This window comes from Athene noctua, chromosome 2, assembly GCF_965140245.1.
Source record: "Athene noctua chromosome 2, bAthNoc1.hap1.1, whole genome shotgun sequence".
NCBI lineage: Eukaryota > Metazoa > Chordata > Aves > Strigiformes > Strigidae > Athene > Athene noctua.
In genome coordinates this window covers 27,006,911-27,020,706 of record NC_134038.1, presented here as the reverse complement: position 1 = coordinate 27,020,706, position 13,796 = coordinate 27,006,911, and the positions used below count along the sequence as shown (strand labels likewise).

Here is a 13,796-nt window from a genome sequence, read left to right as displayed (position 1 = left end):
TTCTTGCGTTAAATGAATGACATGTGCAATGACTGTTTCTTCATCTTTATATTCTGCTGCTGTCCTTACTTGTTATATTTCTCCTTTTTCTTTCTTAGGCTCTGCAATTCTTACAATTGCTGGTTTCACAACTTACTATAGATATTTTCTTTATTGACTGGGAAAGACCTAAGGGCAAAGTTCTTAAAGCAGTTGAAGGTAACTCAAACTATGCTTGTTTATATAAACATCTTTAGTTAAATTCAGATATTACTCTCAAGTATTAAATTTTAGAGCTATCGTATGTATTCTTTTTAGGTGAAGGTGTTATTAGAAGTGCTGCTGCACCTGTGAGCATATGGAGGACATATTTTATAGCAAATGAATGGAATGAAATTCAGACAGTGAGGAAGATAAATCCCCTCTTTCAAGTGCTTGCAGTTCTTTTTTTTCTGGAGGTATTATTACTACAATTATTATTGTTAATGTTACTAATTTTTTATGATTCATAACCAGAGTGTAACATAAGGGTCTGTTTTTTAATTATTGCATTCTCTGTGGTAATAGTGGATGACCTTCAAGTTCACTTGAAAACACAGTAAAGCTATTATTTTAATATATTTTTAAATGTATATGTATGTATAGGTCATTGCAATATTTCATTGAGGAAGACTTAAAAACCACCAAAAAACCCCAACCCTTAATTACCTCAGAGACTTTTGACTTTTGTTAGATTTGTTTGTTTTTTCAAGGTAATGAGTTACCATAAATGGCTTAAGAGACTGATAAATCTGTGTACACACTCAGTTCTTTATTTGCCTACTGGGTCCCTCCTGCCACAGTCTACAGCTTTATTTCTGGTTTCATATTTATCTGAACTGAGCTTCCTTCCTGCTAATTTGCTATAGTGACCTTTTAGAAAGCAGGAAATTAAATGTGCCAGTTCTCTTTTTGATGGCATAACACAAGGCGGTATGCCTTCAGTTACAGTTTAAGGATAGGTGAAAAACGGTGCTTTAGCCTTTCAAAAACGTTCTGGTTTGTTTGTTCTGTAGTTTGGTAAATACTTTTATTTGGGGAACTATTCTTAAAGCACATAGCATATAGTTGTTTTGTGAGGTTCTTTTACATATTTTAAATACTTTCATTCATTTTTATATCTCTGTTTTTAAGTTTCCTATTTTTCATTTAAATTAAATACAGTAAAATAACCCAAATTTTCTTCATTCATTACATCAGTTTTGCTGTTGGTAAATACAGGCCAGGACCAACTTAGGTACTATGTTACAAGTAAGAAATGGGAGAAAAGCGAGCCCATATTCCTAAAATTAACCATCTCTTCAGGTTACTCTTTATAGGTTCCTGGTATTACTAAAAGGGAGAGGCTACTCTTAGAAGAGAGTGATTAACATCTTGCTCTACAACTCCTGCTATGAAATTCCTACTGGAGAATCCATTTCTTGCCACTGGTGCTGGAGAAAGTAATGAAAAATACCTAAATAGGCTAAAATTGGTGTGAAAACCTCAGATAATCTTCATAATTTTCATTGTCATGCTGAAGTTTGGAACATAGTTTCCCTAGAAGTATAATGCATGGGGTAGATATGACTATCACCTGCTTGTTACAAGGGAAAACTTCTGAATTGCTCAAAACCTGTCTTGCTGGCTTAGCAATTTTGATAAAGTGACTGTTCAGTTCTCATAAATGATGGTGACAGGCTGTACAGTCTGTCATATGTTCTCATAAATGATGGTGACAGGAAAAGTAATAGTTGGAGGAAGTTGGAAAGTGTAGAAGAAGGAGTCTTCCTCCCCTCAGGCCTCATGTCTGGCACCACAGCAACCGCTGACTGGCACTGGGTTGCTGTGGCAGTGTTGGCTACATGGCTAGTGCAGGTAGCACTCTGGCCGCAGAACTGAGCTTGGAGATAATTTTCTTCATAGCAGCCCATAGGGTGCTCTGTTTTGGATTTCTGGCTCAAACAGGTCTGATAACACACCCGTGTTTTGGCTATTGCTGAACAGTCCTTGCACAGCATCGGGGACCCCAACAAGGAGGCTGGGGCTGCCTAAGAAGCTGGGAGAAGAACATAACCAGGACAGCAGGCCCCAACTGACCAAAGGGTATTCCGTACCATATACCATCTTGCTCAGGAATAAAAATGGAGGAGGGATTTTCTGGGGACTGACTGGGCATCAGTCTACTTGTAGGAGGCAGTTAGTTCACCACCTTCTTCCCTTTCCTTTGCTCGTTAAACCATCTTTATCTTGATCCACAAGTTTTTCTTGCTTTTGGTTTTCCTGTTCCCTGTCCTGCTGTGGTAGGGGTCAACCCACCACAAATATGTTTCTGATGCAGCTTCATTTCTGAATGATTTTCACCAAATTTTCCCCTCTTGTTTCAAGACATGGTGTTTTTCTCCTTTTTTATTTGGGAACTTTTTCTAGATTGTTTGTTTAAAGTAGATTCAGCCATGAAAACAGTGGAGGGAAATATATTTCTAGTCAATAAAAAAGAAAAAAAATCAGTTTCTTACAGTAGTAAAACAGATTTTTAAAATATTTAAACACTGCAATATATAGGATCAAAAAGCTGAAATTTGACAGAAATAATATCTCCAAACAGTCTAACTGTAGAATCTTTTAGAGTTTTTCAGTAAAAAAAATGTTTACTTTTCATGAGATTTAGCTGCATATGTTTTTGAATTTACATATCGACACGTATATGAACAGTTTATGCTTTTAATTATGTTAATGTAATAACTCTGGATCACACGATTGTGTTCTATCATAGTGAACATACTACTATTCCCACATCCATTTTTCCTAGTTTTTTCTTCTATTTCCTGCTATGATGGGTCATAATTAATACTATTCATTGCCTCATGTTGTTATATCGACCTTCTTATCTCTTCAGGTGGTGGGATTTTCAAACTTGGCTTTAATGGATTCTTCTTCCAGTCTTACAAGAAGCAGTGAGAGTTACATAGCTCCTTGGAGCCGTATTTTAAGATTTGGGGTGTCTGCTGCACTCTGGCTAGCCATTGCCTTCTTACAGGTATGTGAAACGCATGGCATACTGAATTATCATTTTCAGGTTGGTTCTTGGAAGCTAGAATATATTACTAGGTCATCCATACTATGTATCATAGCATTGGGTATATTCTTAACTGTTTTGTTTCATCTAGACTTTTAGCTGCTTTAACATGGTTACCACCTTAGAACTCAAAAGTAATCTTCTGAGCTATGAGACATCTTACTTTGTAGTTAGAAGTTTAATCCTCTCAAAGATGTGAATTTATGCACCATGTTTGTTTTGTTTTAAACAACTTTGAAGCAACTCCAAGTTCAAAATGAAAAGCAGGTTATTGCTACAACTTTAATTCTTAGAGGAAGAATGTCAATCCCATTTCATAGAGTCCAGTGCAACGGTGGTCACTACAGAAGTCTGTAATTTGTGGGTGTTAAACTGTGAAGTTAATTGCTTAATAAAGTCAAATCTGATGAACTAATAAAAGAAAATTTTGTTGATTTATTTCAGATTACATTTTTTTCTGTGTTTTATGAAAGATTTGTTGAAGATAAAATAAGCCAATTTGTTGATTTGTGTTGCATGAGCAATGTAAGTATTTCTTTGTCTCATTTGTATAGTAGCATTTTAAATAGAATAATACAGAAGATAGTTTTAAGAATATTAAATAATATTTATTCATTGAATTTAATCAGAGATTACTAGCTAAAAGCCAAAGTCAATGTTTCTTTCAGCTCACTTTATTGGTGCAATCTTCAAGAAGATTTCAGTTAAGCTTTAATTGGAAAAAGATTCTGGAACCATAGGTATCGATATGTTCTTCTAGATTTGTGAGTTTTAGGTTGCTTTTTAAAGTTAAATTGGTGACATATGCTTATACAGAATTAAAAATAACAAATTGGTGAGGCCGCACCTCGATTTCTGTGTTCAGTTTTGGGCCCCTCACTACACAAAGGACATTGAATGACTCGAGCGTGTCCAGAGAAGGGCAACGAAGCTGGTGCAGGGTCTGGAGCACAGGTCGTACGGGGAGCGGCTGAGGGAACTGGGGGTGTTTAGTCTGGAGAAGAGGAGGCTGAGGGGAGACCTCATCGCCCTCTACAGCTCCCTGAAAGGAGGTTGCAGAGAGCTGGGGATGGGTCTCTTTAACCAAGTAACAATCAGTAGGATAAGAGGGAATGAATGGCCTCAAGTTGCACCAGGGAAGGTTTAGACTGGATATTAGGAAGTATTTTTTTACAAAAGGGGTTGTTAGGCATTGGAATGGGCTGCCCAGAGAGGTGGTGGAGTCCCCATCCCTGGAGGTGTTCAAGAGTCAGGCTGACGTAGTGCTGAGGGATCTGGTGTAGTTGGGAACTGTCAGTGTTAGGTTAATGGTTGGACTAGATGATCTTCAGGGTCTTTTCCAACCTACATGATTCTGTGATTCTGTGAAATTATTACAGAAATTAGATGTAGAACCATCTGCTGCTGTTCTGTCTACTGGTTTGTATTTTAGTACTTTTGTCTTACAGACACAGCTGTCTTAGTTTTATTTAATATGCTTTTGTCTAGTTTCTGCTCCTATCTTGTGGTTGTCCCTCAACCGCTGAACTTCATGGTTGTCCATCTTGGACAGTTACCACCTTTTTAATGAATATTCACATGCTCACATCTGAACTACTTCCATTTCTCTAGTTTAAGTATGGGTCTTGAAAATTTGTACTGTAGGAATTCCTTTTTAACCAAAGAAAAGTGCAGTCAGAACAGTCGGATTAGCTCATTTGTCCAGAACTTTTTAAAAATATAGAGATTAACTCATTTTATCAGCATTTCCAGCCTTGGTTATTCCTCTTTGTGAAACACCCATGTAGTGCATAGGTCGTAGAAAGAGTTAATTTTGGGTTTTATGTGATAGATAAGCATTGTATCATACAGAATGAAATTCTATTAAATAGTGTCCTAGGAGCTCAACTGGGATCATGCATATGTATGATGTATCACAGAAATCATTTTTGAATCAAAATAAAAGCTAATAACTTTGCTTTAATTTTTTTGGCTCTGTGGAATTAAGTAGTGATCCTTGTTGTTGATAAACTAAACTTGAAGCTGGTGTGTATTTCTAGTTAAACATAGATAAAACTAATCAGTAAAAGAGTTAGTAAATATTTTTCTGCCATATTTATTTTGGTACCTGCCTACTTTGTATTTGTAGAAGGGCTGGTCTGGCTGATCTCCACTGTGAATTCAAAAGTTCGAAAATAAAATCATAAGGTTTAATTGAATTATTCTCTTCCCCCATCTCTTTTAGATTTCAGTGTTTCTCTTGTCACACAGCTGCTTTGGTTATTATATTCATGGTCGCTCTGTGCATGGACATGCAGATACCAATATGGAAGAAATGAATATGAACCTAAAAAGAGAAGCAGTAAGTAAAAGTATTAAAGTTTACACCTGCTCTAATTATTTATTTTATTAAAAAAACCCACATCTTTGCATTATGGATCTTCTCGTGTATTACATTTCATCAAGTTATGATACTTAAAAGATACCAGCTGTTGGTGTGTAAATATTTGACTTAATAGTTCTTTTAACTAGCTCTTCATCTTTCTTCTTCAATATCTCCTCTATTACTTCTTCAGATTTCACAGATATAAAATTCCTGGTTTTCTAAAAATTTTTTGTGTGTATTTAAGAACCTTCTTTTTCATACTGAAGCTTTTCATTCAAAAAGATGCATAACATAATGCTTTCATAATGAGACAAATCTGAAAAATTCCTGATAAAGAAACATCTACTCTTCCAATAAATTATTTTGTTCCATCTCCTCTCCTGTGGTGATCTAACCTATGTTTTACAGAAATTATTTTGAATAAGTATTTTATCTAGTTCGTTGTATATTGTATCTTTGCTGCAAGATCAGGTAAATGTAAAATGTCTCACACAGGATTGAAACACTAAATTTCATGACATCTTGCATCTTTGTAGGGACAAGTAGGAAGAAAGTACCTTAGACGAAGGATATTGCTATTTCAATGATAAGTGGACAGAAAAAAACATAAACACATGAAAATAAATCTTAAACACTGAACTGTAGAGGAATATTTTTAATAATTTTTTTGACTTGTCTGTTCCTGTATGTTTTTCCAAATTGTTTATTCTAATATAATTTTGGAAAAAACAGTTTTTTCTCTATGGAAATGTTGAATTTTCTATTTTCTTGGGGTTTTTGAGATTTATTAAATGTGACCTGAAAAACATATGGCAAAAGTCAGGAATCCAAAGCACAAAAAAAACAGGAGAAGTATAGAATAAATGATAAACATAAAAGAAAGGGCTTCAGAGTGAATGTCAAAAGATATATTAGAAGGTAATGAACTGAACACAGGTGAAAAAGAGGAATATGACTTTGTGACAGCAGGGGTCAGGATTTCATGTCCTAAGAAAATCTTGCTATAATAGAACTAAGAGCGCAGTGGATTCAAATATTTAGAGATATTAAGTACTATGTGTACATGAAAGAGAGGAAATTAAAATATTTTTATTTTTGGGGGTCTATGAGTCACGTTAATAATTTTAATTTACAATTGGTTTAATTGTATAGGAAAATCTATGTAGTCAGAGAGGTTTATTACCGAACACAGATGGCCAGACATTTCAGATTTCCATTTCAAGAAAAATGCGACTGCACTATGACAGGATTCATGAAAACCTAACAAGAGTAAGTGAGATATTTGTATTTTGTAGATGTTATTTAAAATATGTAATTTTTCTGCTGAAGTCATGGTCATGTTATATTTCAGAAACGTGGTCCTGCTAGGCTTTTGGATTCATCTGCAAATAGTTTTGAACAAAGCACAAGGGCATACAACACCATGAACAAATTTCTCAGTTCTTTTATTGATCACGTATGTATATTGACATTACTATACTAAAGAAAACATAATAATAGTAAGTAGAGATTATAAGATTGTAAATTTGAATGACTAATTTCTCTTTAAGCGTATGTGCTTAAAGACTTGTTAAAGACTTGATAGCAACTGGAACAGCGCTTCATTCAAAAAAAAAAAAAAAAAGACTGCTGTTTAACAGTGCAGCCTGCTCTTAAAAATGACAAATCCTTTTTTATTACGTATTTATTTTTGTCTTGGAATAGACCGCTATTTGTATTTGTAACAAGTACTTTTTCTTTGAAATCATAAAACAAGAAATATTGTTTTTCCTTTTCTTATAGGTTCATAAAGAAATGGATTATATTGTTAAAGATAAGTTGCTGCTTGAACGAATTCTTGGCATGGAGTTCATGGAACCCATAGAGAAGAGTCTCTTTTACAATGGTAAAAAGATTTGTAACTTGTTATTTGTACCATATTTATAAGTATGCAGGTTTCTGTGGAGATTTGTTTCCCAGGATTTACAATCTAACTGGACTTTACAGCAAGAGTGGTCATTAAATGACCACTTGTGAGGGAGGTATTTAGGAGAAGTTCTTCAGGTTACAGAAATCCTATTTATAATTTGTCACTCACCTGCAATGTTTTTCCTTTTAGGCAACTGAAAGGATACTGTGTAGAGACGTGCATGTGTTTATGAAGTGCTCCTTTGACTTGCTATGTAGATCCAATATCCACTTTGTAAATGGAAAGAAGACTCACAATATTTAAATAGCTCCCTCCGATGTTTTTTATATAGAACCAAATTTTTTTATGAAATAACTAAGAGTACAGAAAGTCAGTTTCTTTAAAGAGGATGTTGTTCACAGTGAGGATGTTTTAGTGGAATACTTGATGTTAATACACCACTCACCTTTGCAGACACCACTAAGTAATTTGGATTCTTGACTATTTTAGTTTGAAGCTTTTTAAGCATTGCCGATACCCATAGCAAAAAGGAGTATTCCAGCAGAAACAGGAATGACACCAGTTCTGATTCTGGTCCATGGAGGTTTAGCCATAAATATTTCCAAGTGATCAGTACATGTGTTAAGAATAGATATAGTGAAAGTTCTTGATCACGTCTCAACCTTCAACCTAGGTTCCTAAATCAGAAGATTGATGCTGTGAAACACCAAGACTCTAAAACCTTAACCTATTCATAATTTCTTCTGCCAGATGACCAATATCTGCATCACTGGAATCCTCATCCAGTGTTAGGTCCTCCACTTCCAAGGTTTGAAACCCTGAATCCTGGTCTCCTCCTATTAACAAATGTGGTCTGGGGACCAGTATCCACACTGCAGTGAAATATGGGCAGTGAACTTAGGCTGTTTCCTCAGTCCCTGAGCTGTACAGAATACATCAAAAATTATCTTTGAAAACCATAGTTCAGACTCTGATTCCACCCCTAACCATAAACATGGCCATCACCTGCATGAAAACTAAACATTAACTTGTGATCCAAGATGATGCAAGCCATCATTTTGAGTGCCTCAGGTACTTGGGTCTCCAGCCTCACTGTTCTAAGATGAAACTAAACCTTATGAGAAACATAATCCTATCCATAGATATTATCAGATGACCATTGCACATCCTAAATATGTCATTATTCTTCTGTAATAGCAATCTGCAGATTACATCATTGAGCTGTGCAGAACTTGTCCTGCTCTATGACTCAGGGGCTGCAAAAGCCGAAGCCTAATGTGAATCTCAAACCTTGCTATGTAATCAGGAATGCAGCATACGCTTTCCAACTAGCCATGGTTGTAGTCTGACATTTTTACCCAGTCTAGATGTCTAAGGTACACCTAATTCATTAAAGGCATGGACTCTCCTCCCCTGTCATGGTGAAGCGCTATCTTTAGGAATAATTGTGGCCAGATAGCCAGTATCTGCCTTAAAACTATAACTAGGACTTTTTTCAGCCTGTCTGTGATTCCACCCTTTGCAATATCAGTCATTCCAAAACCCTGTTCTAATCCCCAGGTCTACCTAGCCATAAATATTGTCGTGTATGCAATGTCTGAATTAGAATTAAGTGTATAAACATGATGTGATGTCTCCAAATTGTGCAATATTCAACAAAGGTTTTGTCTTTTGACTGCCATTGTTTCACAGTTGATAATCGTAAGCATTGATGTAAATTAATTGTTTGATGGTTTAGACTGTCATGTTTTCTAGAAGTCTGGATACAAATTAGGATTTCATGGCAGTAGGACATAAACAATTTGTAATGAAAATATGCTGTTTCTTATAAAAGCTGCATTAGACATTTTTCTGAAAAAGTAGAAAGAGGGAAAAGAATCTATTTTATGTAATAGTTTATTTTAAGTGTTATTTTCTCTTTTGAAAGTGGTGCTTTTTGATAAAATAAAGACGTGGATAAGTGGTCTAGACTACTTCAGCTATGAAAAAGGTATTTTAAGCTTAAAAGACCCATTTTCTGGGAAACTGTTAACCAATGAACAAAGATAATGTTAAGCTCTGAAACTCCTCCTAAGTAAGGCTTTAAGCATACGTTTTTATTATTTTGTTGTGTTGGGACCAGAGTTAACACTTGCTAAAAATTTCAGTGACAAGGAAGTTACGTCTGGTCTTGTTCAAAGCAGCTTTTTTAAAACAATCTGATTGAGATTTCAGGAGTGAATAAAGTTGTGTGTGGCACATGAGCTTTCCCTATTGTGTTCTGTCGGTATTAAGCCATTTTATAAGTGAACAGGTTTGTATTTTGCTTAAATAGAATGGCATAACTAGCTCTTATGATGCCATAGAATGCCATAACTAGCTTTTGCTCTGATTTTCCTTTTTCTTACCAGCTTTCTCAGCATGGGCTGATAAACTCCGCAAATTTGTACTTCCCTGAAATAATAATTTCTCAAAAATTATTTTCTTTCTGTAGATGAAGGACACTCTTTCAGTGATGTTCTCTATTACGGCAATGAGACAACATTGCTCATCTTTGATATCCTGTTTTTCTCTGTTGTGGATCTGGCTTCCCAAAGTTTTGTTTTAGCAGCTGTTCTAACATATTTGGAACAAGAGGTAAATTTAAATTTAAGAACAAAGTAATTTTTTTTTGTTAAACTTTATAGAAGTTTGTAGAGTTAGCTAGATAATTAAAACAGTAAGTTAGCAGTATGCGGTGACAAAAGATTATACTGAGAGCTTATAAAATAGTTTTTTAGTTTGGGGATTTGTCAAATAGGCTTGTGAGCAATTAATTTTATTCACATGCCTGTCATGAATAAAGAGGCTACAAGTAACTCCGTAGAAAACACAGATACCTGTTAAAATTAATCACACATAATTATATGATATTTCAGGGTAGAAAGATGTTGGAAAATGTTTCCAAAATGCTAAAGAGCATTGAGCACCTAATTCACTCATGTTATTTATGATTTAAAGAAAATATGAAGTTACTATTTTATGTTAAGTACTGAAACATACTGTTTTAAGTATTTCTTTGTTAATACATTTTTTCTAAAATGTTCTTAGATATTTAGGTTTATTCGTAATACACTTGGGCAGAAGAATTTGGCATCCAAAACCTTGGTGGATGAAAGATTTCTCATTTAATTAAGGAGATGAAAAACTTTATTGAGGAGTTAATCGTGGAAATGATGTCCAAGATCAAAGCATCTCTGACCTGCAGATTAATTGTAGTGCACTTTTCAGTAATAATAATGTAATGGTTTTGAAATGTATCATTTTTTATATTGTGTGCTATTAAACTTTATTTTTGTGTATTTACAAATATTTTTCAGATTTGTGAACACTAAGCCATAGGCCTTTAAAAGGAAAGGTACATGAAAATAAGACAGTAAGCTTGCTGTTGTTATTCTTAGAATAAGATAAAAACTATTTAATGGCTTTTAGTGAGATATGGACCGCTCACTTTGAGGCAATAATTTGAACATTCTGGCTGGCAAGAGAGGTGGCCAACTCATAAGTTTTCTGAAAATCCCTTAATTTTTTTTAATTTTTTAACAAAAATTTATTTTGAGGGATAATGTTTAGCAGATGTATTTCCAGTTTTACACAGGACAGGATTTGTTCTGAATTAATATTTCAATAGGACTTTTTCAAGATCACTTATTTACACTTAAAATTGAAATTTTAACTTTTCTTTATTGTGTCATAGTATTGTATGCTTTTTTGTAATTGTTTTTCTTTGTGTGGACCACACCTGACAAAGTTTCCTTGTGTTTGAGATACAGTACTGTTACAGCGATGTAGAAGAACAGGCTAGTTACAATAGTGCAGAGGAGATGGTTATAGGTGTTTGGGGTTTGTTCCTGATCTTCTGTCATCTGATGCGAGATGACCAAGAAAATACAGTAATTCTTCTGTCCTGTTTCCACACAAGTGAAGTAGAAGCAATCGTTCTTATCTTTTCAGAAGTGTTCTCACAGGTGCCTCTATGTGCTCATGTACCTCTGTCTCTCTTAATTTTCTGGCTTTATTATCTTTAGATATAGCACAGAGGCCATAATCATTTTACCATCAGCATATTTTTGGAATTCAAGCAAGTTAATAATTATTCAAGTGCCACTTATTAAGTGTTAAGGGAGATTATGAATGGCCTTCAAAACACCTTAAGGTGAGGCGTCTACCTCCCATTTGTATCTGAAATGTCTCCTTTTTAGAATTATGTTTTTCAATAAATGGTTAAATATGAATAGTGTTTGCTGTTTTTATAGCTGTTACTTGTCTTTAGATTACTCAACAAGGGACTTTCACCAGCAAAACCCCCATAAAAATGTAAGTTGAGGTTAGCATTTTTATTCCAAAACAGAGGCTGAGGACCTGGTTCGTTGGACCTCACAGATTTGCAGTGCAGACATGCTTATCTGAGTTGAAGCAGCTTTGTATTTCAGGTGTTTCTTGGCTTCATAAAGAGTAACATGTTCTTATGTTGATACCATATCATATCATGATATTAAACTTACAGTAGCATGGACATAAATCTCAGGGTCACTATTGCTCTAATGCATTTGCTTTTGGTGTTGCAAAACCTGTGTAGCTTGCTAGGCCTATATAGTTGCTATTAACTGGTAGAATGTGTCTGCCAGTAAGGCTATAACAGGGTAGAGAACTGTAGAGTTGATTTTTAGCGGGACGTCCATTTATTAATACACAGTTTAGCGTGTCATGTTTTCCTTACTTTTGTCTGCTTATGTGCACAATTCTTAGTTTGTTAGTGCACTCTTTGCCTCAAAAAAGGTGTGAATACAAAACTTCGAAGAGAGTGAAATGTCCACTATAAATAAAACTAAGGCTGTTGGCTTTATAGTGAATGTAGTTATTAAGGTGTCCATTTGTTTCCGGATCTGTTAAAACAGCCAAAAATTGAATTTCCACTGAGTACCATGACTATATGACTTCATTAGTTGTGAGGTTTCTGTCATATTTCTTGTCAGTGATCTACTGAGTGCCAAAACTGTAAACTAAGCTAAGGAGTCATCTGAAAAATGGTCTGCAGCAGGAATTTTGCAAGGCAAAGTTGGGCTCACATGACACCTGTGTATTTCTTTGTTTGGTATCTTTGCATAGCTTAACTAAACCTAACTAAACTTTCCAGATCTTACAAGCCCTACTGAAATGTCAGTGTGCAAGAGGAGATACAATCTATTTCATGTGACCGTATTTACTGAAAATGACTGATGTGACTTAAGGAGGTAGAGAGTTGCTGTGGTCCATAATTGAGCAAGTATGACCCTAATGAATTACCCTAATACAGATCTTTTCTTACTTTCACTTTCTAGCAATAGTACTGTGCGTCACTGTCAGTGGTAACAGGCACAAAGTTTTTCTCTGTGTGAATTCTCATGTGTTATAGTCATGAAGTTATTCTGGGGAAAAGAACCACACTATAAACATACCTCCTCCAGGATGGTGTGATTTATGACCAACTTCAGTCAGAATAACTATAGTAACCAGACCTGGATAAACGGGGAATGCAAAACGACAGTGTGATTGTGCCATCTGCAGACATGGACGTTTAGTTTTTAGTTTCTCCCTGTATCAGTAGAAATGGAGACGTTTCAGCATGTGGGCTCTCACTCTGTACCCTGTTCTCAATGCTTTTGCTAACCTTTGCATGCAAAAATCATGCTCAGAGTTTGCTTTAGATATGCCTTTAATTATCTGCTGCTCAGAAGGGCATGTGAAAGCTTTAACAACCTTGCAAAAACTACCCCTAAAGGCAACTCCTGTTACAAATAAATGTTGAATTAATCTAAGAATGTCCTGTCAAAACTGTTCAGTTGCTTATCCCCCTCTTTCTCTTCAGTGCACACACTACTCTGTTGTGGTTTATTTTTCCAGGTCATTTATCTAAAATGTTAATATAGCTAACATAGGCACTCTACATGATTTAGGAAATAATTATTAGGAAACAAATGCACCAGGAATTCATTTTTTTCATTCTTGCTGTCCAATGAACACTTGAAACAGGTTGATTGCGCTTTGTTCTCCCATTGCTTTATATTTGTTCAAGAAATAGCTCTTATGATTGTATTTCCAACTTAATGTTTTTCCTTTTTTAAAATTAATATGCAGCTACAATGTGTTGTTCATGTGATGAGTGTCTTTCAAGTTTCTTAAATGTTTTATTTAATCACATGGCATTTCAGACTCTCATATCTGTCCCTCCGAGCAATAAAAAAAAATCTTCAAGGATTGGAGAAGTTTTTTTGCACTTGTCAAATCAGTTGACCCCAGCCTACAACACACTTCCTTCCATGAACCTGAGAGGTTTCAGAGTAGGGCAGGAGGCTGCTCCTGGCTCTGCAGTCCAGAGCAGCTGTCAGGACAGGCATAAGAAAGGGATTTTGCAGTCAGTGTGGCAATGGAAGGTGTGGTTTTGGATA

General features: G+C 35.2%; 1 protein-coding gene across 1 annotated transcript in view; it reads left to right on the top strand.

Annotated features, from left to right (window-relative positions):
• Positions 1 to 13,570, top strand: part of TMEM67 (transmembrane protein 67) — a 37,207-nt gene extending 23,637 nt beyond the window's left edge. The window contains exons 19-28 of the mRNA XM_074898727.1: positions 99 to 198; positions 298 to 437; positions 2,897 to 3,037; positions 3,521 to 3,601; positions 5,301 to 5,417; positions 6,594 to 6,710; positions 6,793 to 6,897; positions 7,224 to 7,326; positions 9,824 to 9,966; positions 10,420 to 13,570. Of these exons, the coding sequence (XP_074754828.1) occupies positions 99 to 198; positions 298 to 437; positions 2,897 to 3,037; positions 3,521 to 3,601; positions 5,301 to 5,417; positions 6,594 to 6,710; positions 6,793 to 6,897; positions 7,224 to 7,326; positions 9,824 to 9,966; positions 10,420 to 10,500 (1,128 nt within the window). The 3' untranslated portion in view covers positions 10,501 to 13,570. The remainder of the gene's footprint in view (positions 1 to 98; positions 199 to 297; positions 438 to 2,896; positions 3,038 to 3,520; positions 3,602 to 5,300; positions 5,418 to 6,593; positions 6,711 to 6,792; positions 6,898 to 7,223; positions 7,327 to 9,823; positions 9,967 to 10,419) is intronic.
• Positions 13,571 to 13,796: the final 226 nt, after the last annotated feature.